Source organism: Meleagris gallopavo, chromosome Z (assembly GCF_905368555.1).
Source record: "Meleagris gallopavo chromosome Z, MGAL_WU_HG_1.1, whole genome shotgun sequence".
In the NCBI taxonomy this organism is placed as follows: Eukaryota; Metazoa; Chordata; class Aves; order Galliformes; family Phasianidae; genus Meleagris; species Meleagris gallopavo.
In genome coordinates, this window is record NC_139435.1 from 32,007,934 (window position 1) to 32,031,340 (window position 23,407).

At 42.3% G+C, this 23,407-nt stretch overlaps 1 protein-coding gene and 2 long non-coding RNA genes across 6 annotated transcripts in view; 1 reads left to right on the plus strand and 2 right to left on the minus strand.

The window, feature by feature from the left end:
* TTC39B (tetratricopeptide repeat domain 39B) overlaps nucleotides 1-5,358 on the minus strand; it is an 87,736-nt gene extending 82,378 nt beyond the window's left edge. Inside the window, exon 1 of one of the 2 annotated variants that reach the window (XM_085213784.1) lies at nucleotides 5,010-5,358. In XM_085213784.1, coding sequence (XP_085069910.1) covers nucleotides 5,010-5,279 — 270 coding nt within the window. In that variant the 5' untranslated portion in view covers nucleotides 5,280-5,358. Of the gene's footprint in view, nucleotides 1-1,258; nucleotides 1,310-5,009 lie in introns of those variants that run through there. The other variant, XM_085213785.1, reaches the window with a different exon arrangement.
* LOC104915028 (uncharacterized) lies at nucleotides 4,285-20,417 on the plus strand. Of its 3 annotated transcripts, none has more exons than XR_014880572.1 (5): nucleotides 4,285-4,750; nucleotides 16,056-16,209; nucleotides 16,369-16,468; nucleotides 16,769-16,905; nucleotides 17,355-20,416. It is a non-coding gene; the product is annotated as an uncharacterized LOC104915028 (long non-coding RNA). The 3 variants fall into 3 exon arrangements; XR_002109900.3 differs by lacking the exon at nucleotides 4,285-4,750 and adding an exon at nucleotides 14,821-15,942; XR_796217.4 differs by lacking the exon at nucleotides 4,285-4,750 and having other exon boundaries at nucleotides 14,822-16,209; nucleotides 17,355-20,417.
* A 2,022-nt stretch (nucleotides 20,418-22,439) lies between these two features.
* On the minus strand, nucleotides 22,440-23,406 carry LOC109363973 (uncharacterized). Its single transcript, XR_002109902.2, has 2 exons — nucleotides 23,268-23,406; nucleotides 22,440-22,924 (listed from the first exon to the last, which is right to left on the minus strand). It is a non-coding gene; the product is annotated as an uncharacterized LOC109363973 (long non-coding RNA).
* Nucleotide 23,407: the final 1 nt, after the last annotated feature.

Here is a 23,407-nt window from a genome sequence, read left to right on the forward strand (position 1 = left end):
ATAACTGTCTAACATACTGGATGGAGATCTCTTAGCTACAGTTATCAAAACAGCCATACCTGTAAGGTATGTAACTCCATTGCTCAATGTAAAGCAAATGCTTCCTTGAAAAAAAAAAAAAATCTCAGATGCCATTTTCCATGACAATATAGTAATAGTTCAATATACAAAAAGAAAAGCAAATGTTCAGAAATAACTATCACTTTTTATTCTGCTTTTTTTTTTCCCCCATCTCCATAGATATAGCAAATATTTCCCTATTAAAAACAAAAAAAAACAAAAACAGACAAAAGTAAAGGCAAATTCTAACAGATTGAAACAGTCTCACAGGTACTTAGCTTCCACAAAAGTTCAGCTTTGCCTCTGTAAGAGGCATCCTGAGCTTCCCATATCATGGCAGCCTGTAATATTTTCTCTAGTGCTCCCACCGAAGGGAATCTCCAGCTTACTGAATAGCTTAGTTATTTTGAAACCCCACATTCAGCCATGTCTGCACCCTCAGCAGACATTACTACTTGTAGAAGCAGTGTGCACACATGCAGTGAGCTATAAACTAGGCTTTACTGATGTAAACCATTAACCACTATAACCACACTTTTTTTCATATACCTCTGAGAAGAGAACCAATCAAAGTGAGCGTTAAATAAGAACGTTTAACTGGAACACGTTACTGGTGTTTCCTCTGCCTCCCCAGGAAACTAAAAGACTTAAGTCACACTTCTTCAAGTTTGTTCACAGTTAAAGAAGGGGCTCAAGGAACAAAGCAAGCTTCAGGAAACAAACAAGAAAACAGAAAAATATAAACAAAAATTATTCACCATCTCAGAACAGTACCAATAGTAGGTAATAGAAAATTGAAGTACACATTTTAAGTGTACTGTTACATATTAAACTATTACAAGAAAAAAATAATGTCTCTCAACAAGTACATCCATGGGTAAAATAGCCTCCTGTCAAGGTCATGGCATATTTTATTTAAAATAAAGAACCTCTGGACTTCAGAAACGGAAAGAGAAGCCTAATTTTATTTATTAAGGAAGAAACTATTACACTTGCATGGCTTTCCCTTGGTTCTCTTCTTATCTGCATTGCTAGAAAAGCCTGCCCCTCAGCTCAGATGTTGATGTGCTACGGAAGTATGAGAGGCCAAAAGAGAAACAGGAGAAACAGCTGAGCACATGCCAAACAACAAGCCTTAGACTACGCTGAAAAAAAACTGCAAGTCTTCAACTCAGCAAGATCTACTTTTTAAGCTTACCCAATTTGTATGGTTCATCTCCTTGACAGAAACCATCCTTCAGGAAAGCCCTCATTACCCTTTCTTAGCTCCATCTGACAGAACTTTCCATTCCAAGAGAATTTCCATATCAGCTTGCTCCAGCTCACCAGAGTCCCTAGGAGGAAGAGAAGGAGGGCAACTATTCCTCCTATTGGCATTCTTTCTCCAGGTTAGAATAACCAGCCAAAGCTGCAAAAAGTTCTCAGAGCAGACACCAGCAAGAAAATGCACAGCACTGCAGGCTTCCTTAATATAAAGTGCATTACTATATTTGGTGAAAACAAGGACTTTACAAGTTTGATTACAAGTGCCATAGCTGCAGCAGCTGTGAATAAAAAGCTTTGAGTACTTAAACAGAGTACTAAGGAATAATGAACATCTCTTAGATTAAAGAATACCAGTTCTGAAGACACTTGTTCCATGCTGAACTGAGTACAGAAGATAAACTGCCCAGGCTTGTAAAGCCGGCATGCATAGTATTGCTACAGCTTGGGTAATTCAAGAGTACACCATGCATCATCACATCTTCATTACACAAATTTTCTTTAACAGGTTAGGCTAGTGCTGAGGCACATATTAGCTGAATTGATCAACCTGTCCTTAATACAGGCCTTAGAGTTAACCACAGTAAGGGCACAATCACTTTCAGATCCCTCCATAATCCTTAGCCTAGCTGGCTGTGGCCAAACAAGACTTTCCCGTAGCACACAGATACTTCTTGAGCATGATCCTTTTTGTCTTGCCACAACCCTCACAGGCACAAAGGCCAAGGATGGGTTTGTTGGTTTGTTTTTTTCTTAATGGATAGGGAATCCCCAAGTAACCAATTAAGCTGGCTTTAAGACTTTGAAAAACCAGGGCAGCACAGAGTGAACTTAATGGGAAGCAGATCTGGCCCACTATTTTAAGTAATCTTTAGACAGTAGAGGGGGGGAGAAGGGGAAGGCTTAAAGTTTTGCTTGAAGACCGCTGCGGCCAGGAATATTATTCTGCCCCTAAACATATCTGTCCTGGATTTGCAACCTGTTCCAGAAGAATACTGATACGAATACTTTCAGAACAGAAATTCAATGGTAATAGCTCTTGAAGTGCATACAACATATGTTCTGAGTTCACAACTAGACGCATCATCGGTGGACACTTTCACTGTGGTAACACAGCAGCCAAGAAAATAAATCCTGGTGGAGGAACACTACACACACTTTCAGCACCCTGAAATCATCACATAGGAAAATCCTGAGTCTGACAGCCATCTGTTTTCACCAAATGAGCATACTCACAACACTATCACATTCATACAGCCTATTGGGCTTATGTCTTCAATTCCAGTTGGCAACCAACACCTAAACTACAAGGCTTGCATAGTCTGGAGGGAATTAAACAAAAGCATACACTTCATAGTACTTCCTTCTAATGCACAGTGGAAAGCCAGAGCTCAAGGACGAGGCATAAATCAGCAAAAAAAAAACTGAATATAAATATGAGTCTGGCACTTCCTTGAGCTACAAGGAAGCATAAGGAAAACCACAGTTGATATCATCACAGACATCAGTAGCGAATAGCTAGATTGCACCACTAAGTCTGGACTTTAGCACAGTCGTCTTAGTTGAGACTTAGGTTCCCTACAGGCAGGAAACAACTTCAAGAACATCTTTTTTCAAAGCTTCAGGGACGAACAAGTATTTCCAAATACCTTCACAGAGGAAAAATCCTATGTTAAGATCTATATGCATACAGCACTAAGTAAGCTAAAAAATAAACAGCTCATATCCGTCATGTTCCATGTAAACATTACTTAGAAGCACACTGCTTTCAAGAACATAACTAGTACTAACATTCTCCATTAAAACACAAATTTAAACACCTAATTAAAAAAAAAAACACAACACAAAGGTGCATAAAAACAGCTAGCTCATATCTGAACTGCAGAACATCAAGCTTAATAGTAAAGGCTGGTGAACCTGTAGACATAAGATGACAGTGGTATGGACAAGTGTAGTTACAGAAGAAATGACCATCTCCACAATAAAGCCAGCACTGCCCTTCCTCTTTGAACTTTCAGATTCTACCAGGAAAACCTTCAAGTGCTCACTCCATTACCTATTCTGGTCCATTCAAACTCTCTCAGATACCAGCAGATCATGCACAAGTCTCTACAGAGAACATGAGCTCTTCAGAGCTCATCTGGAAAAAGTCTGTGTGCTTTCTGCATACTATTCCTTACATAAAGCCTTTCCTAGGTGTTTTTATATTTTTTACATGCTTTGGTAAGGATGTCCCTTTTTCCTCTAAGAGACAGAGTACTGATACTTGGCAGCAAACTTGTTGAACAATATTCAAACAATACACAGTGTTTATGCAGGACAGTTGAGCTAAGCTAAATTGCTAACTACCTGTTCTACCAACTGTGAATTCCAACTACTTGCTTACTGATAGCAGCAGGAGTTGATTAATAACCTGTTCCCACTGGTACTTACTCACTCCTTATACTGGAAACAAACTTTAGCCTCGCAGAAATCACAGCCTGTACTCAGCGCCCTACAATTTTGCAATGATTCACTCCAACACACAATGAGATGAAAGCATTTCACATTATGTCTCCACACTACAGAGTTAAGAAGTACCAACTTTCACAGCATGCTGGCATATCCACACCTTCCAACTGAGGAAAGGAAGAAGCTGATTTTCTACTGTCTCATCCAAGAACTACTCCGCAGCTGCCAAATACAGAACACCAGCACCCCAGTCCTATACCTTCACGCATTTCTCAGATGCTCTGTTGTACAGATGTATGCCCTACCTCAGCAATGGGGCACAGGCATATGTCCAATTTAAAAATTCACCCTAGCACGGTCTTTAAAAACAGAAAGAAAAAAAAAAAAAAAACAACGGGATAAAATCTGTTATCTGATTCCTAAGTTTCCAAAGCTAAGTTCCGCAGGAACCGTACCTTACTTCCCCTTTTTGAAAGAGCTGTTGAGCATAAGCAACATGTAAAGCAGTGTTTAAGCGCACGCGGCCAGAAGCCGGGTCAGCACCGCAACGCGCGCCCTCCTTCACTGTGGGAGCCGCTCCTTCAGGAGCAGCCCGCACTCTCCGGATGACACACGGCCACACCGCCGACAGCCGCACGACGCAGCCACTGCATCCCTCCGGCTGAGAGGGCTCCGAAAAAGAAACGTTCGGGCAGTGCTGTTAAGACGCGAGGCTTTCCGCTTGTACCTTGCGATAGGCAACAGCATTAGGGTGCCTGTCAGGGCTGCAGCTCACACCTGAGCTGCCTCGCATGGCTCTCCGGACCGCCCCCACCCACGCGGGGCCTACAGGGCACGCACCGCATCTTCCGGGACAGCCGCTCCCGGCGGCAGAGCCCGGGGCACCTGCCGGCCCGCCCGCCCGCCCGCCTCTCCCCGCCGCCGGGCAGGCGATATTGCGCGGAGCCGGGCGCTGAATCTGAGCTGAGTTAAAAAGGTAAGGGGGGAAAAAAAGAAGAAAAAAAAAGATGAAAGGAAAGGCGCGGGCCGGCAGCCGCTCGCTGCGCGGGAGGGGAAGGGTCCGCGCCGCAACTTTCCTCAACTCCCGGCTCGCCCTCTCCCCGACGGCGGCCGAGCCGGGCCGGCTGCGGGACGGGGTGGCCGCGGCGCGGGGCGAGCGGGATGCGGGCGGGCAGGCCCGGCCTGCGCTGCCCCCGCCGACGTGTCGCCAGGGCCCGAGCGCTGCCCGCCGTTACCTCCTCCCCGCCGCCGCTCTCCTCCGTGCCGTTTCCGACGCTCGCCATGTTCCCGCTCGCCGCTCCGGGATGAACGCGGCCGCCGCGCCCCGTCCCGCTCCCCGCCGCCGAGTCCCCGCCTCCCGCGCTTCCCGGCCGCCCCCGCTCCGCCCGGTCCGGCCCCGCCGCCGCCTGCCGCCTGTCCCGGCCGCCCGGTCCGCGAGGAGCCGCGCTTCCTTTTTCCTCCCCGACCGCCACACAACTCCGGTGTCCGCGTCCCCTGGTTTGCATCGCAGGCCCCGCCCCGGGCAACGAGCCCGCTCGTGCGGCCGCGAGGCACTGCCCGGCTCTGCCCCGGGGAGCGGGGGGGGCAGCGCGCCCCTGGCGGCGGGGCCCGAGGACAGCGAGCTTCTCCGCCTCGCGCTCCGACGGGGTTTTGCAGCGAAGCTCAGAAGGAGCCTCGGTCGTTCTGTGGTTGCCGCCGACCGCGTCGGCGAGCCTTCTTGGTGCTTGTCCCCGGGCACCGAGAGCGGCGGCTGCCTCAGTGAGCGGTAACTTCTGCCCGCCGCTTCACGGCGAGAGCATCCGTGAGGTTTCCATTTCAGGGAAACGCACTTCCTGGTCTGCCTCAAGGCGAGGAGATCTGCCAGGACAGTGCTTCAGTACTCAGCCTTCCAGGCAAGCCGAGCTCTGTCACAAGCCCATCCCGAGGCCCGCTTTGGGGACATCATCTGCTGTGCTGCCCCATGCAGCTGCACGTGGCTGGCACATGCATGCACAGGCCTTCCACCCGCACCACCCAACCCCACCAACCCGCTGGGTGTTCCGGTCACTGGAGACACTGCATGGAGGCTGTCCATCACCATCCCTGATGGGATGCCTTATCTGCATCGGTGCCCAGCACTGTGGGATCACTACCATCTGTGCCATGCACCACAAATGTGAATTTGTCATGGTATCCAGCCACTCGCTGCATGGAAAAGAAAGTGGGGCCCGTGATTCTTTGCTTGGTTTGGACTTCATCTGAGTAGACTTCTTTAGACAGCTTAGTAAGCATGCTCTGCGGGCCGTATGTTTTCCTCATGCAAACTGCCGAGTGAGTCTGCTGTCAGTCTGCTCCAGGTATCTACCACTTGAGGTCTTATGGAAACTTATGCTGCAGTCCTTCAGTGCTGTGACCTGACTCTGTGGAGAGCTGCTTCATCTCCACAGGGCGCTTGTTCTTGAAAAGTTGTTTGCAAAGCAGTTTTTATCTAAGAGAAGCACTGCTCCCTTCCTTTTGCCCCCTCTTGAAAGCAAGGGGTGTAGTTCACAGTATTGTAATGTTCCTCTCTGAAAATGTCTGCTTTTGCTTTCAGCTGTTCTACCAGCTGAGAAGTTCTACTAATAAAACAGTTGATAAAGTGCCCCTGTTTCAGTTTTCTGTAATTCACGTCTTTGTTACAGCCCCTAAAATAAAGTTTCAGAATCATCAAAATGATTAGAATCGGAGATTAAGAAAGGGAACTGAACAAACTCAGCTCAACAGGGGGGAAAGCTTTTTGCCAGGCTGAAGATTACAGTCAAGACATAAGCAAGTTTGCTTAGTATAATGACATTGCAGTATAAGCTAGCAAATGTCCCTATTAGTCTTACTTAGATACAGTTCTGCTGTATCTGCTCTTCTATTTTTACCCAGCCTGGGTAGGTAAAGAGAAGCCTCACGTGAGTGCATTCCTCTGTTCTGCAAGACAGCACTCTTGGTGAGTAAAGTGTTATTGACCCACTGTTCTCTTATGTTCCAATTGCACCAGTATGAATTTCTTCACTGGCAACTTACTGGAAGATGCTCCAGGGTTGGTTGTTAACACATCTCTCCAGGACTGATACGAAACACACCAGAAGTGTTTATGGTGCAGATGCAGCAGACAGGCCCACGCATGTCTTCTGTTTGATTCAGAGCTTGTTAACACTGCCCACACAGCTCCACCTAATATTCATGTTACCATTACACCATGGTTCTACACCATTCACCTCAACTATACAGGTTATCATCTTCTGTTAAAGACATGACTGTTTCTATTCTCCAGCTGTACATTCAAGATGTCTTTTGTTTGGAGAAGACTTCTGCTTTGTAAAAAGCAGCTTTTAACTACTATGTTATTCAGTTATACTACTGAATAACAGAATAGTAAGTGCTACAGAGTGTATGAGTAAGGTAGTTAGTAGTAGTTTGGTTCTTGAAGGCAGGAACCACTTGCATACACTGTGCTGTAACCTTCCATGTAGCCAGTTATGCACTGCCAGTTCCAGCTACAATAAATAGAAACTTGGACTGGTCTCTTACCTTCTTGCACAAAATAGTGAGGGCTATAGCGCCATCACTTACAAAGCTACGTTGGAGAAACCACCCTAATGTACAGAGTTTGTAGTTATAAGTAGTTATTCTATGTGTAGGAGACATGTATACACTGGAGTTAGAGGTTCAGTTAACATTGAAGGTCAAGGTTTAAGTCAACACAACTTTATCACGATTAGCTCTTGATAGGCTTTGGTTATATTATCGTATTCTTCCCTCCCCAACATTTATGTCCCCAGCTCATTTATATTATTTTGGACAAGTTAAGGCTGTATCTGCTAGTGGTCTTCCTCTGGTCAGAACAAATGCATATGCTAAATGATCATGGTAGAGATAGCTACATCATATCATTCCCAACACAGGTACCTGAGGCATGAAGAATGCCAGAACTGAAGTCTGAATATAGGCCCTATGAAAGAGGCATTATTGAGTTTTGCTTAATCTTTGACCGGCTGCCACTGGGCATACTCCCACTGGAAGTATTATATCATTTAGAAGTAATGAGTATGGAAAGGACCTCTAAAAGAGTTCTAATCAACCCTTCATTTTTGTTATGATATGAAAAGCCAGACTAAGTCATATTATTTATTTAGAAAATAAAATTTATTAATGTATTCTCCCTCCCCTTTCAACTGGTGTGATGCCTGATGTTTGTATGGTTTATTGTGGATCACCTCTTGCAAAATATCTTGTTAAATAAACTTTTAAAGATGTTTGTGTATCGCTGCAATTTAATGAGGCTAATTTGTAATTGGTTCATTTTTGCCTTTTTATCCTCTGGAGCTATAAATGGTTTAAACTGTGTTTTGTCCAGTGGTATTTTTGTAGCTTCAAAAAATTGAGAAGTTTTTCCATTAAGTTCTTTAGTAGTTATATCTAATGATAACATCGAAATGGTAAACTCTCTAAGCTTAATCCTGCTTGTATGTCTTTTCTTCATATCTATTATTTTTACCAGAAAAGGCCAAAAGTCCAACTCCACCTTAGAGAAATTTTCTTACCAAAAAAAGTTTTACAAAGTTATGTTCGCCAGAAAATACATTTTCTCTATTCATTTTGTTTTTCTTCCATTGCTCTCAAAACAACATGTTCTGGATTGAAACATCTGAACAGATGGTTGTAATGTGTCCAAATCACCAGGCAATAAGGATGCTTGAAGGCAACCTCTTTCTTCACCCACCAAAAAAGATTCCTCCAAGCAAACACAAAATGTCATGTATACACAAGCATGTTTTTCTTTCCATAAGTTCAGATTATATGATTAACAGCAGAACAGCAATTTACAGTTGGTAATTTGTGCCTAAAAGAATTTCCTTTCACTTTGCAGAAAATACATAACTTTATTTTCTTTGTTGTTTAATTATTTATTCACTTGTGTTTTAATTCCTTTTAGCTCTTGATTTATTATCCATATCAGGGCTGCAATTATTTAAGCAAATTGAGGATCTCCAAAACAGATGTATGTGCTTCTATCCTCTGGTCATGTAGGCTAACATATTCAGAAACTTCTACTATTAAAACCTCTTGTTCAGTGAAGAGGTTTTGCTGCTGATTGTGTAGGGACTGCTTGTGTTTTGGAGCCTCTGTCTCAACTCTAGATATGTAGCTGAAAAAAGGCTGAAATGTGTCTAATTTAGGGACACTACAGAATCCCAGAATAACAGAATTGCAGGGTTGGAAGGGCCCCCAAGAGATCATGGAGTCTAGCCTCCTTGGTAAAGCAGGTACCCTAGAATAAGTCACACTAGTAGGTGTCCAGAAGGGGTCTTGAATATCCCTATAGAGGGAAACTCCTCAACCTCGCTGGGCAACCAGTTCCAGCGCTCCGTCACTCTTATTGTAAAGGAGTTCTTCCGTGTGTTTGTATGGAACTTCCTATGTACAAGTTTTAGGCCATTACTCCTCGTCCTATCACTACGTATCACTGAGAAGAGCCTGGCCTCATCCATTTGCCTCCCTCTTCCCTTCAGTTATTTATAAACATTTATCAGATTCACTCTAAGTCTTCTTTTCCCCAGGCTGTACGGACTTGGGTTACTCAGTCTTTCCTCATGCAGAGCATGCTCCAGGCCTTTCATCATCTTTTTGGCCCTCCGCTGGACTCCTAGGAGATTTCTGAACTGGCAAGCCCAGAACTGGACATGGTTTTCTAAATGTGGCCTCACCAGGGCAGAGTAGAGGGGGAGGATCCCCTCCATCCCTGCTGGCCATACAACTTTTAATGCACCTCAGGATCCCATTGACCTTCTTGGCCACAAGGGCACACTGCTGGCTTATGGCCAACCTGCTGTCTACCAGAACCCCCGGGTCCTTCTCCGCAGAGCTGCTCTGCAATGTGTCGTCCCCTAACCTATACTGATGCATGCTGTTATTTCTCCCCAGGTGCAAGATTCTACACTTGCTCTTGTTAAACCTCATCAGGTTCTTCCTTGCCCAACTCTCCAGTCTGTCCAGATCTTGTTGAATAGCAGCACAGCCTTCTGGTGTGTCAGCCACTCCTCCCAGTTTCATATCATCAGCAAATTTGCTGAGGGTGAATTCTATCACTTCATCCAGCTCATTGATGAAAATTTTGAACAAGGCTGGACCTGGGGAACATCACTGGTTACAGGCCTCTAACAAGACTCTGCATTGCTGATCACAACCCTCTGAGCTCTGCCAGTCAGCCAGTTCTCAATCCACCTTACCGTCCAGTCATCTATCCCACTCTTTCTAAGTTTCACAATAAGGATACTGTGGGAGACTTCAGTCTTGCTGAAGTCAAAATAGACAACATCCACTGCACGCCCCTCATCTACCCAGCCAGTGACGACACCGTAGAAGGCTACCAGGTTGGTCAAGCATGATTTCCCCTTGGAGAGTCCATGTTGACTACTACTGATAACCTTCTTTTCTTCCTGTTGCTTGGAGATGGTATACAGAACAAACATTAACCCAGTTCAGTACATCATGGCGCCATGGCATGTGGCATGTGTGCCAAATGACTGAGAGTATATTGTTAGAGAGAGCCTTTGAAGCTTGACTGTGACTTCTGGCTCCAAAATTCTATATTAACCAATAGAAAGAGTATTGTTTGATAGAAATAATGTGAGTTGTTTTGTTCTTCTAATACTATTAGAGTGAACTGTAGTTATGATTAACATCTTAAGATACTGCAGGTCTCAACAACTATTTCAAGAGTTAGCCCTAAATTTTAGCTGTATTGGTAATTAGTTAATTCAAGCCACCTGTTATTAAGTCCTGAGCTCACAAGATTGAGATCACTAATTTCTCTAAGATGTTTATTTAATTTATCAGTTAAGAAGTATACAAGGACTCCTCCAAAAGTAATGTCTCCTATTTTATTTTGCTCGCTCACAGCATCAGTGGCAAATGTTAGTGGTATCACAGTTGAGGTTGAACATTCCCAACAGTATTCCATTACATGTTGCCATGTGACAGATGGCAGCGGAGGAGCAGTCTGACAAAATGGCATCTGACACAGAATTATGTCTGAAGCAAAGTATGCCTGTTGTATGTCAGTTCCTTTTGCCTTCTCACCACTATTGGTAGGATTTGCTACACGCTAGTATGGAGACTGAAGGAAAATACAGCTCATCTATCTGCCTCCCACCTCCCTTCAAAACATTTATTACACAGTTGTATTTCGTTTGGACTCCTTGGAACTAGATACCATGGCTTCCATTACAGCAGCAATTCACATTCTTAGTTTTCTGGCAGTACAAATAGTTGTGCCATGAAAAGGAGTGCAGAATAATACCAAGATGGCTTCAGAAACTGCAAGCTGACTTCACTTCTATTATGCAAGGATACGCAGAGATTTCTTCGTCTTTGCAATGACTACAGAACTTCCCCCTAGTCATTTGACCTTTATTAGACACAGGCATTGTACAGTTTCTGAACACAGATAATACATAAGAGGATTTTATTGTCTCAGAGATTATAAAGTAGTAAGAACAGCTGTGCTTTACTTTTTGTTACTTGAAATACAAGTGTGATCTTTAATAATGTCTTATAAAAACTACCTAGTACTACTTCAATTTTAATTCTGTTTTTCAACAATTATATTTATGAAAAACTTTGGGATTTAAATCTTTTGCGCTAATTGCCTTCACAAATATGTATTCAGTCTAGAAGAAATATTATTGGGCTGTAAAATAAATCCTGGGGCTATTCCTGGCCCCAGCTTTTGTCAGAAAGACCATTTTCTGACAGCCTGAAGTTAGGTAATATGGCAAAACTGAGAGTTTCCAAATGGCAAACTAAGATATTTCCAATACCCCCATGTGTTTGGGAAAATTTACAGGTTTTCTTTCTTTATTTATATTGTCACTGTAATTGAATATGTATTGGTCATCTGAATAGGAAACCACTGCTAGACCAGGAAGGGTTTGGGCCGGAAAACAAATGCTCCCTTACTACTGACAACAGTACTACATATTCTTTTCAACTACCAACAATGCAACAGTGGATTTGAAGCACTACCTCAGAAAACTGCTAAATTGCTTACACACTACAGTGAAAATGTATAAACACATATTCAGGGTAGACACTCAAAGATTGCATAGATGGAGACTGAAAAAGAAAAAAATACAACTTTTTTTAAAGTTAATGCTTGTGGGCGATCTGCTACTGTAAATACAGATGGCTGTGAGCCACAATAGGTCATGCTGAGAAGCTAGACATCTATTTGTGCGTTTCATATTTACCACTGAAACAAGACTTGACAGAAAATCATGTGATGATAGTTCTTAAAATAAAATATTTTGGATTGGATAATTTTGATTTAAAATACATTGTAGATACACCAAGCTGAAACTTAACAATGGTGTATCTGATGGCTTCTTTTTCTGAGTACGGATAAGGACTGCAGATTCAGGCTTTGAAATTTTCTTATAAATGTGGAATAGCCATGGTACCTGTGATACGTTCTTGAGCCAATAGTTAAGGTCATCATCACAGAAAATACGATAGGGCAGTGGAATGCAGTCACATACAAAAACATAAATGGATAGGAAGAAGAAGACAGTAGTAGTTAGAAAACTAGTCTGAAGCTTGAATAACTAGTTCTGCTGCCTACCCGGTATACAATGGCTGGATAACACTGTGTTAGCTACCAAGTCTTTCCATGCTACAGTCCTGTCACATGGGAAAACAGCACTGCCTTGCATCAGCAGGGTGTCATTGGGATTGGTACTCTAATAAATATTTGCTTTACCTCCTTTGATTTCATAATTGCCTATACACAGCCTATTTATAAGAGGTCTATATACCTGCAACCCAATCTACAAAGGCCAGTGGGATTATCTTCAGATTAATTAGTCTTGGTTTATAACTCTGACTGGGAGCTGTGGGCTGGGAGGTGAGGGAAACCACAATAACTGTCCTGTTTCACCCACAGTCTTACCCTTGTTCACTCAAGCCACAGCGGTAGCATTAGTAGCAATCAGAAACCTAAGAGAGTCTTAAAAGATTCACTTTTCTCCTAGGGAGCAACAGTAGCACTTGAACCTGTGTCCCTATGCCATAAACATATAGGACAACTGAAATAATACCAGTTCATTTACTTTGTAGGAATTACACTAAGCCCTGGCAAACTAACACAGGGAGCCATCACCTGAACTTTCCTGTAGCATGAAGTTATTTTCATAGACTTACTGAGTATCCTGAGTTGAAGGGGAACCACAAAGATCATCAAATCTAGCTCCTGACTCCTCACAGGACCACCCAAATTCAAACTCTTCATCTGAGTGTGTTGCTGAAATACTTCTAGAACTCCAACGAGCTTGGTGTCGTAACCATAACCAATGATATTTAATTTGAAAGGGTGACTTTTCAAAATGTGGACTTTGGGGGAGAAAGGAAACAAGTATAAGCCAAAGCAAATCAATCAACCACCCAAACAAAAACAAAACAAAACAAAAAACACAGCACACTTGATAAAATATTCTTCAGGGAAAGTCAGGGTGAGTATGAAGTCATTTAGATATGATTGAGGGAGAGAAAAATATCCAAGTATCCCTGAAAACCAAAGACAAACTATCCAGGATGTGAAAACACAGACCTGAGTCCCCTGCTAACCCTGAGTGAGAACAGGGATATGAATCTCCATCTTCCACTTCAGGAATTGTGATCTGCTATTCTCATTTAAGTGGTTGTCCATCTTGCTTGTTAGAGATATTCTTTATATCAAAAATCAATCGTGAATAGGATTGGTCAGAAGCTAGTGAGAGAATTTGACATATTCTCTTGTTTGAAATTATATTTGAGTATTCATCTGAAATGGAGCAGGTCTGGTACTGAGAACACTGTTCTAGAAAGATGAGAAGGAAAGCAGAAGTAGAACCTTGAACATGTTCAAATATTATTTTCAATATGAAAAACAAATGTGTATTTTGCTTACAATAGAGCCTGTTCCAGTGCCTGATAAGGTGAAGAACTTATTCCTAACAGCCAGCATGATCTCCCTGATGCAGCTCCATGCTGTTCCCTTGGGCTCTGTCGCTGTCACGCTGCTCCTCCGCTCCCCTTGTGAGGAGACTTAGCTGCCATGAGGGCTCCGCTCAGCCTCCTCTGCTCCGAGCTGAACACACCAAGGGATTTCAGCCACTCCTCATACATCTTGTCCTCTAGACCCTTCACCATCTTCGACGCCCTCCCTTGGATGCTCTTTAACACTTTTATTCCCTCTTATACTGTGGTGCCCCAAACTGCACATAGTGCTTGAGTTGAGGCTGCACCAACACACAGCAGAGTGGGACAATCCCTTCCCCTGACAGGCTGGCAGTGCTGGGCCTGATGTACCCCAAAGGGCTGGCCCTTTCGGCTGCCAAGACACATCGCTGACTCAGATTCAACTTGCTATCAACATGAACCCCTAGGTCCCTTTCCATGGGGCTTCTCTCTAGTGATTTTGTTACGTAATAGGAAACAAAAGAGAGCACAGGCAGTCAAATGACAAGACAGTAGTGGTTTCATCATTCCTTTCCTTACAGTACCGAATTGGCCAGAGGCGGAGGAGGATGCGGAGGGAGTCATTAGGTAAGAAATCCCACGTGTCACAGAATCAGGCTCAGCTGCTGTTCAGAGGGCACGTTGCCACTGGGAACACTGAGGGAGCAGTCTGGGATACACAGAAAAGACAACAAAAATTCATCCAGGGAGAACAGTATTTTGAAGGCCAAATGAGAGTCATCCTCTGAGGGCAAAACCATCTGCAGTCATGCTTTTTTTCATACCATGCAGCTTAAGGAGAGAATCACATTAGATAGAGTGATAGATCCTAAAAAATCAGATTAGTCAAAACTGTTTAATAGAATGTTGATTGCCACAACATTAATAGACATTACCTAAATTGTATTAGTTACAGAGAATCACATTAATTTTAACATCATGTAAGTTCGTAATCTCATTAGAAAATAAAACAAATTTTCAACACGGTATTTAAATACTCAGAATTTCCTACTACGCCACAAAATTTATTTGTATGATTAGTGAAAGGAGAGGCACAGAGAAAACTCTCCCTGAATCTTTTATTCAACTCTTGAGGACTTCAAGTCATCTAAAACTACAGTGCCTCTGATTATGCATTTCTCCTCTCTCCTTTCATTCTGTTGCTGATCTGGTCATGCAGCAAGTGCGATCGTCTTTTTGTTCTGCACGAAGAAAATTCAGCAACAGCAGCAAAACACACAAGAAAAAAATCTATTTTCAACAAGTTCATATAAACTGCCATTTCAGATCCTGAATAATGCTCATTTCTTTCAGCACTGGAAAATCAATTAATAAAATTTAGGTGAATGCCTAAATACGCTGAGGAGAGGGCTGTGGAAGTGAGGATTATACAAGTCTTTTTCAAAAGAGGTTTGACAGATCTACTGCACACATGCACTATTGTTCTGCAGTTAGCTGTACATTTGCTGCATCTTTGTTGTCAGTTAATGAATGCTCTGTGTGCTTGAAAGCTTGTCATTTTTCTGCAGCTGCACCATCTGGTCTCACAAAAGATCTGATCCAATAAATCTCAAGCAGCATACTTTCCAGGATGAAATGAATTATAAGAATTTCCCTTTTTCCTTTGACCTAGTCTCACTTTTTTCTAGAGGAAAGATGATTTAATCTTTCGTCTGATATCCTTTATTTTAATGGGCTTTAGGCAATGCTTCTCCTCTGCTTCCTAGAGATTAATTTATTTTCAAGCAGTAGTGTTATATGTCTGTAAAGTAAGTCTATAACTGTATGAAAATTAGTACAGATTTCAGCTAGTAAATACTAGCATTCTTCTTGCTGGGATTTATTGCTAGACAGGAAAAAATAAAAATTTAGCCTGAGCATGCACCCATGTGGGAAACTGCCAGTCCTTCCCTAATTTGGAATGTCTAAATCTAGACTGCATTAGCAATTGGTGAATAATCACTATTAATTATCGTCACTGGCATTCAACAGATTTGTTTAGAGAATGTGCTCCAGTTTCTCAGAGCAGTGTTCCTCCCTTAATCATGCCTACAGAATAAGAAATGTGTATACTTGTCAGTCTTGTCAGCAACAGCTGGACTTTATTCAGAAGATGGAATATCATTCAGTTGGTGATGGAGTGGGAAGTCCAGGCTGAAAGAGGTAACCATGTATTTTGTTCTGAACACATCAGAGTGTGCTCTTATCCTATTCTGGAGGTGTAAGTTGCAAATTAGCTTGCTTGTCTGCATAAACATTCTATTTAACTCACGCAGGTGACATTTTTACTAATTAAGAGGAATATTTCTTTCATGTCACGTCCTGAAAAGATAAAGTGAGGTACTCTCTCCAGTAATGTGGACCATAGAATGATATGATGATGACGACCGGAATGCTGAATTTAACCTAGAATTCCAGAGAAAGCCAAAGGTGAGGCCACACATTGGTAGCTGAACAAAATCTGAATTTTTCAGTGCTTGTTTCTATGCTTGTGGTTTCTCAACCACAAAATGTAAAAAAAACCCACTCAGTGTTTTTGTTTGTTTGTTTTTTGTTTGTTTGTTTTTTGTTTGTTTGTTTGTTTTGCAGCCACTTTGAGTAGAATAATAGATTAATTGGCATGGAAAATCACACACTTATGGATCCACTGGGGAAGCTATGCAGGTCCATTCGGAATCACCACACAAAGGTGAGTTTTTTTCTCCCAGTGGACACTATAAAATACTGAAAAGGTCTGTTAAGCAGTGCCAAGAGGAGAGGTCGGATCCTCTCAGCAGAACATCATATGAGGGAGTTGGGTGTGCTCTCTGTCCCATCAGCATCATCTCACTCTTTCTATCACTGTCTTTAACATAAAGGTCTTTCAAAAAATCTCAAGATGTCAGAGATACACATTGTGTTGTATGAAAAGGTAATGTGCAGTAGTTTACACATCACTAATGTTGTAATCCATAATCATTTCAGAAGACTTAACTTTTTTTTTTCCTAGCCCTCTGACTTCATACACTGCTTGTTGGAGGGACAGAAAGCAGCTGAATTTTGGACAGCACTCCTAAAAGTTAACCTGTCTCTATGTTAGAATTTTGGATGCTGTATAAGATGCAAGACTCCATCATACCTATTAAGGTACAAATTTTATCAGTGGAACAAATTATCTTCCCAATATAAAAATTAGTTGCTGTCAAAAACAAACTTCCAAAAACTCAGAAATGATTTCCTGCAGTTGTCTCCATCCTTTAGATGTCCATGAAACATTTCTTGAAGATATTCATCAGCTAATTAGTTAATCTGAGCTGGGGAATATCAATGATGGTGGAATATGTTTGTTTAAAGAAGGGATTTTTCTGCGTCTTTTTCTCTTAACAAATAAAATCTGATCCATGACTAAGTCTCAAAACTATGCTTTCACAACAATTACCATGGTGTTAGATAAAGTCTACATCTGTTACAGCAAGTATGGATACAGAATATTATCAGCTATCACAAACACTTCCAGATTTGAGGACACATTAAGAAAGGAAAGACAGATGTTTATTGTGGTGAACTAAGAAATTCAATTTGTGTCTTTGTCTTAGACTTCCTGGACCTGACTTCTCAATGGTTATGTTTCCACAATGTTTATTGACTGGAGCTGTGCACAAGTGAACTCTGAGTAACAATCTCTTAAACACTCAGGATACCATGAAATTACAAAATACAGACAACTTGGTTGCTTCTGAAGCATACTAGTTACAATTTTGATTTATTCTCTGTAAAGGGTATTTTTACTAGCTTGTTTTCCACCCTTTCTGTATACTATCTCCACTTCTCATCAGACAGTCTTTCCATGCGCTTTAGGTTTGAACACTTCCCATTACTTTCCTGAATTTTTACTGCTTGAATTCTCCATACACCCTTAATTTCCTTAACACTGAATTATTAAGGTTTCTCCAGCAGGGAAATGTAACTACCCATTGGAAGCATTCAGATGGCCATGTGCCTTGTGTTTCAACTATAAAGGGCAGATTAGTTCAAATCTGTAAAAATAAGTAGGACTGTTTGCTTTTAAGAGGATTTGGATTGAGTGAAATTGCTTTATAAATATGTGACTTCTTAGTATTAAAGTTGGAGAATGAAAGAAAAAATACATAATCCACTCGTATCCACAGAATTTTCTGCTACTCTTTGAGCTTGTACTTACCCAGTCTTCCTGCCTGATGTGTACATTTTTATTTATAAATGATAATAAATAAGTCCAAAACTCAGCCTATCAGAGGGAGAGGGAAGAGATGCTGTGAATGAAATTCATATATCTAACTGAACTGCCCCACGGATCATTCTAAGAAGTATGAATCATGTAATTGTTGAAAATCCCAAGTTGAAAGGGGGAGCAACAATGATTATTAGGTACAACTCTTGGCTCCACACAGGCTCACCCAAAAATCAAACCATACTTCTGAGAGCATTTTCCATTGTCCAGATGCTTCTTGAACTCTGGCAGCCTGGGGGGGATCAGTGATTTGGGAAGCCTGTTCCAATGCCTTACCACCATAAGGTGAAGAACTTTTTCATAACAGCCAGCATGATCTCCCTGATGCAGCTCCATGCTGTTCCCTTGGGCTCTGTCGCTGTCACGCTGCTCCTCCGCTCCCCTTGTGAGGAGACTTAGCTGCCATGAGGGCTCCGCTCAGCCTCCTCTGCTCCGAGCTGAACACACCAAGGGATTTCAGCCACTCCTCATACATCTTGTCCTCTAGACCCTTCACCATCTTTGACGCCCTCCCTTGGATGCTCTTTAACACTTTTATTCCCTCTTATACTGTGGTGCCCCAAACTGCACATAGTGCTTGAGTTGAGGCTGCACCAACACACAGCAGAGTGGGACAATCCCTTCCCCTGACAGGCTGGCAGTGCTGGGCCTGATGTACCCCAAAGGGCTGGCCCTTTCGGCTGCCAAGACACATCGCTGACTCAGATTCAACTTGCTATCAACATGAACCCCTAGGTCCCTTTCCATGGGGCTTCTCTCTAGTGATTTTGTTACGTAATAGGAAACAAAAGAGAGCACAGGCAGTCAAATGACAAGACAGTAGTGGTTTCATCATTCCTTTCCTTACAGTACCGAATTGGCCAGAGGCGGAGGAGGATGCGGAGGGAGTCATTAGGTAAGAAATCCCACGTGTCACAGAATCAGGCTCAGCTGCTGTTCAGAGGGCACGTTGCCACTGGGAACACTGAGGGAGCAGTCTGGGATACACAGAAAAGACAACAAAAATTCATCCAGGGAGAACAGTATTTTGAAGGCCAAATGAGAGTCATCCTCTGAGGGCAAAACCATCTGCAGTCATGCTTTTTTTCATACCATGCAGCTTAAGGAGAGAATCACATTAGATAGAGTGATAGATCCTAAAAAATCAGATTAGTCAAAACTGTTTAATAGAATGTTGATTGCCACAACATTAATAGACATTACCTAAATTGTATTAGTTACAGAGAATCACATTAATTTTAACATCATGTAAGTTCGTAATCTCATTAGAAAATAAAACAAATTTTCAACACGGTATTTAAATACTCAGAATTTCCTACTACGCCACAAAATCTATTTGTATGATTAGTGAAAGGAGAGGCACAGAGAAAACTCTCCCTGAATCTTTTATTCAACTCTTGAGGACTTCAAGTCATCTAAAACTACAGTGCCTCTGATTATGCATTTCTCCTCTCTCCTTTCATTCTACTGCTGATTTGGTCATGCAGCAAGTGCGATCGTCTTTTTGTTCTGGACAAAGAAAATTCAGCAACAGCAGCAAAACACACAAGAAAAAAATCTATTTTCAACAAGTTCATATAAACTGCCATTTCAGATCCTGAATAATGCTCATTCTTTCAGCATTTGAAAATCAATTAATAAAATTTAGGTGAATGCCTAAATACGCTGAGGAGAGGGCTGTGGAAGTGAGGATTATACAAGTCTTTTTCAAAAGAGGTTTGACAGATCTACTGCACACATGCACTATTGTTCTGCAGTTAGCTGTACATTTGCTGCATCTTTGTTGTCAGTTAATGAATGCTCTGTGTGCTTGAAAGCTTGTCATTTTTCTGCAGCTGCACCATCTGGTCTCACAAAAGATCTGATCCAGTAAATCTCAAGCAGCATACTTTCCAGGGTGAAATGAATTATAAGAATTTCCCTTTTTCCAGTGCTGGGCCTGATGTACCCCAAAGGGCTGGCAGCCCTTTTGGCTGCCCAGACACATCACTGACTCAAATTCTACCTACTGTTAACCAGAACCCCCGGTCCCTTTCCATGGTGCTGCTCTCAAACCTTTTGTGCCCCAGTATATACAGCTTTTTGCCCCATCACTGATGCAGAATCCATCACTTGCTCTTGTTGCACTTCATGAGGTTGGTGATTGTTCAGCTCTGTAATTTCTCAAGATCTCTCTGCATAGCTTTTCTCCCCTCTAGGTAACCAACGGCTCCACCCAGTTTCTGCAAACTTATTTAGCATACCTTCAAGTCCTGTATCCAAGTAATTTACACAAACATGAAAGAGAAATGGCCCTGCAGAATACCATTAGGGATTGGATGCCAGCCCAATGTAACCTCATTTACTATTAACCCTCTAAGACCAATCCATTAGCCAATTGTTGACCCATCATGTTATGTTTTTGTCTGGCGGTATGTGGACATTGTGTCCAAATGGATATTGTGGGAAACAGTATAGAAATCTTGGCTGAAATCCAAAAAGATTACATCAGCTAGCTTCCCTTGGTCAACTAGGTGGGCAACCTTGTAATTAAAAGAAATTAAGCTAGTTAAACAGGACTTTTCACTTGTGAACCCATGTTTACTGTGACCAGTGACTGCATCATCTTTCAGTAACGCCTAGAATAATCTCCATAATTTTATTAGGAACTGAAATGTGACTGACAGGCCTGTAATTACTAGGGTCTTTTTTCTTTCTTCAAAATTGAAATAGTGTTTCCCAGCTTCTATTCAGTTGGGACCTCTCCACATCCTCAAGATTGTTGAAAAATAATTGAGAAATGTCTAATAATGCTGGCTCTTTCAACACCTGGGATTTATTCCATCGGGCCCCATATACTTGTATGTATCCTACAGGAGGAGCAAATCCCATACAAATTTAGGGTTGGCTGGGATTTTGTTATTACCATAGTTATGGTCCTCCAACTCAGGGCTCTGGGGCTCCCAGAGCTCATAATCACTGCTGAAAACAGAGGTGAAGAGGCATTAGATGTCTCTGTTTTGTTTATGTCTCTACTTGTAAGGTGACCATCCTTATCAAGTGACTGATTAATTCTATCTCTGGTCATTCTTTTGTTGTTAATATATATTTAAAGGTCATTTTTGTTGTTCCCCACAATATCAGCCAGCTTCAACTCTGAGTTTTGGCTGCATGATTTTTTCTCCCTACAATGGCAAACAGCATCTTTGCAGACTTTAATGTTGCCTGAGCTCAATTCTGGTGGTTATACTTTCTTTTCCCCCTAAGCTCCTTGGCTAGTCAGCCAAGCCAGCCTTCTGCCCTGTGTTCTTGAGTTCCAACAATTTGGAATTTCTTGTTCCTGTGCTCTTAAAAAGTGGTAATTAAAACGTGACTAGCACCATGGGATCTTGCCAACTAGCATCCTGAGCAGTGTAAAGTCTGCTTTCCCCATATCTAGTGTTGAGGTTTTTGTGGCAGTCTTCCTCTTATCACCAATGATTCTAATGTCAAGTATAACATGGTCACTATGACCAAGTTGGCCTCCAATTGCCATTTTATCCACAGGACCCTCTCTGTTTATAAGTAACAAATCCTAGTCAGCTCCCCTAGTACCTGTACCAGGAAGTAATCATCAAGTTGATTTAGAAATCTCCCAAAACATTCTTTATGATCTGTGTGCCATTCCCAGTTAACACCAGGCAAGTTGGTTACCCATAAGGACAAAGGAAGGATGACCAAGATGTATCTCTCAGTTCCTTAACGTATAATTGTTTGGTGCCATCATTCTGGCTGGCTGTCCTATAGAAGACTCCCACCATGACATCTGGTTTATTTGCTTGTTCCTTAATCCTTATCCAAAGGCTCTCAACCACGTCATAGGCAATTGCAAGCTCTGCGCAGTGCAGTCCTCCCTCACACAGTCACCCCTTGCCTCTCCTGCCCTGCCTGTCCCGGGCCCAGAGCTCTGCATTGTGACACACCAGTCGTGGGACTCTTCCCACCATATTTCCTCTATGCCCATGACACTGTAGCTCTGGGATCCAGCCAAGGATTCTCGCTCCTCTTGTTTGTTTCTCATGCTGTGTGCTTTAGTGTAGAAACATTTCAAAAGTGCTTCCATGTACCGGACATCTTGTGCAGCAGACTGAACAATCTCAATAGTGCACAGATCCTCAAATTTTTGTGTGCCATCCTACAGCTTATCACTGGTGAGCCTGGTTTTATCCCATTGAGTCTGTTTTGATCCCCTTCTCCCTTTTAATCTAGTTCAAAGCTCTACCAGTCTTCCCTGCATTAAGTATGAACAGAGAACAGCAGCTTCTATTCCTTTCCAGACCACAGTCTTCAGCAGCACAGACCTCTGTGATAGCATTGTGGTCAACAGCAACCATACTTGTGTTGAAGAATTCTGTAATGTTTTCATGTGGTCTTAACACAAAGCCCAGCCAACTGATTTTCACACTGTTTAATGTGTCTGGCCCTCCAAGGAAGGTTCTGGATGCCATTGTACTTCTACGAACATTACACATCCCGGTTTTCACTGGCAGAGTAGGATTTAATCCTACTGATCTTGGCTCAAGTTGTTTCTAAATGTTTACATCAATATTGCATTTATATCAAGATAGCCTACTCTAATCTGTGACTGCAACAGAAAAGTGATGGGCTGTTTTCAAATTTCAGGTAGTGTTGCAAGGGTACAAAAGGGAAAAGGCAAGTTCATAACATAAACATAATCTCCTTCAAAGGAGATTACAACAAACAAATAAAAGGCAGGTGTGGCTTTGGAAACTGGAATAAGAGATGCTCATGGGATGAGCAGGTTTCAGGGAGGATACAACAGGAAATGAGGGCAGCAGTCCTAAATCAACATCTTCCTCCAGAGCTAGGGAGTGTCATGATGCACAACGAGGTGGATGAAGAAAGCACAGGGCGTAGCTGAAAAAGGAAACAGTGTCAATAAGCACAGGGCAGATGAACTGAAGCTTAGCAAAACTTCCATAATGAGGAATAATAAGTGCAATTAAGAGGCAGATGAGAGCTAATGAAAGAAAGAACTTAAAAACAGTATAAGTCTAAATATAACTGGGTAAGGCACAACAGCTTTAAAGTATCCTGTAACTGATAAATGAAACAAAACAAGCTCTTATATCACAGCGCAACATGTCTTGTGCATACTGCGTTCTTATTACTCTCAACCACTCTCCCTTGCACAAGCCGCAAGTAAGCGCTGTGAGCATCTTGGCATCCTGCCCCTCCATGGAGCTTCCAGAGACCTCACCTCTCTTCACACACTTTCCTGCTCTCAACTTCACCCTCCGCTTCTCCAGACCACCTGCTAGCACGGAAAGATGGTCGGATTCGATGATCTGGAAGGTCTTTTCCAACTGCGGTCATTCTGCGATTCTACAGGGGGAAAAA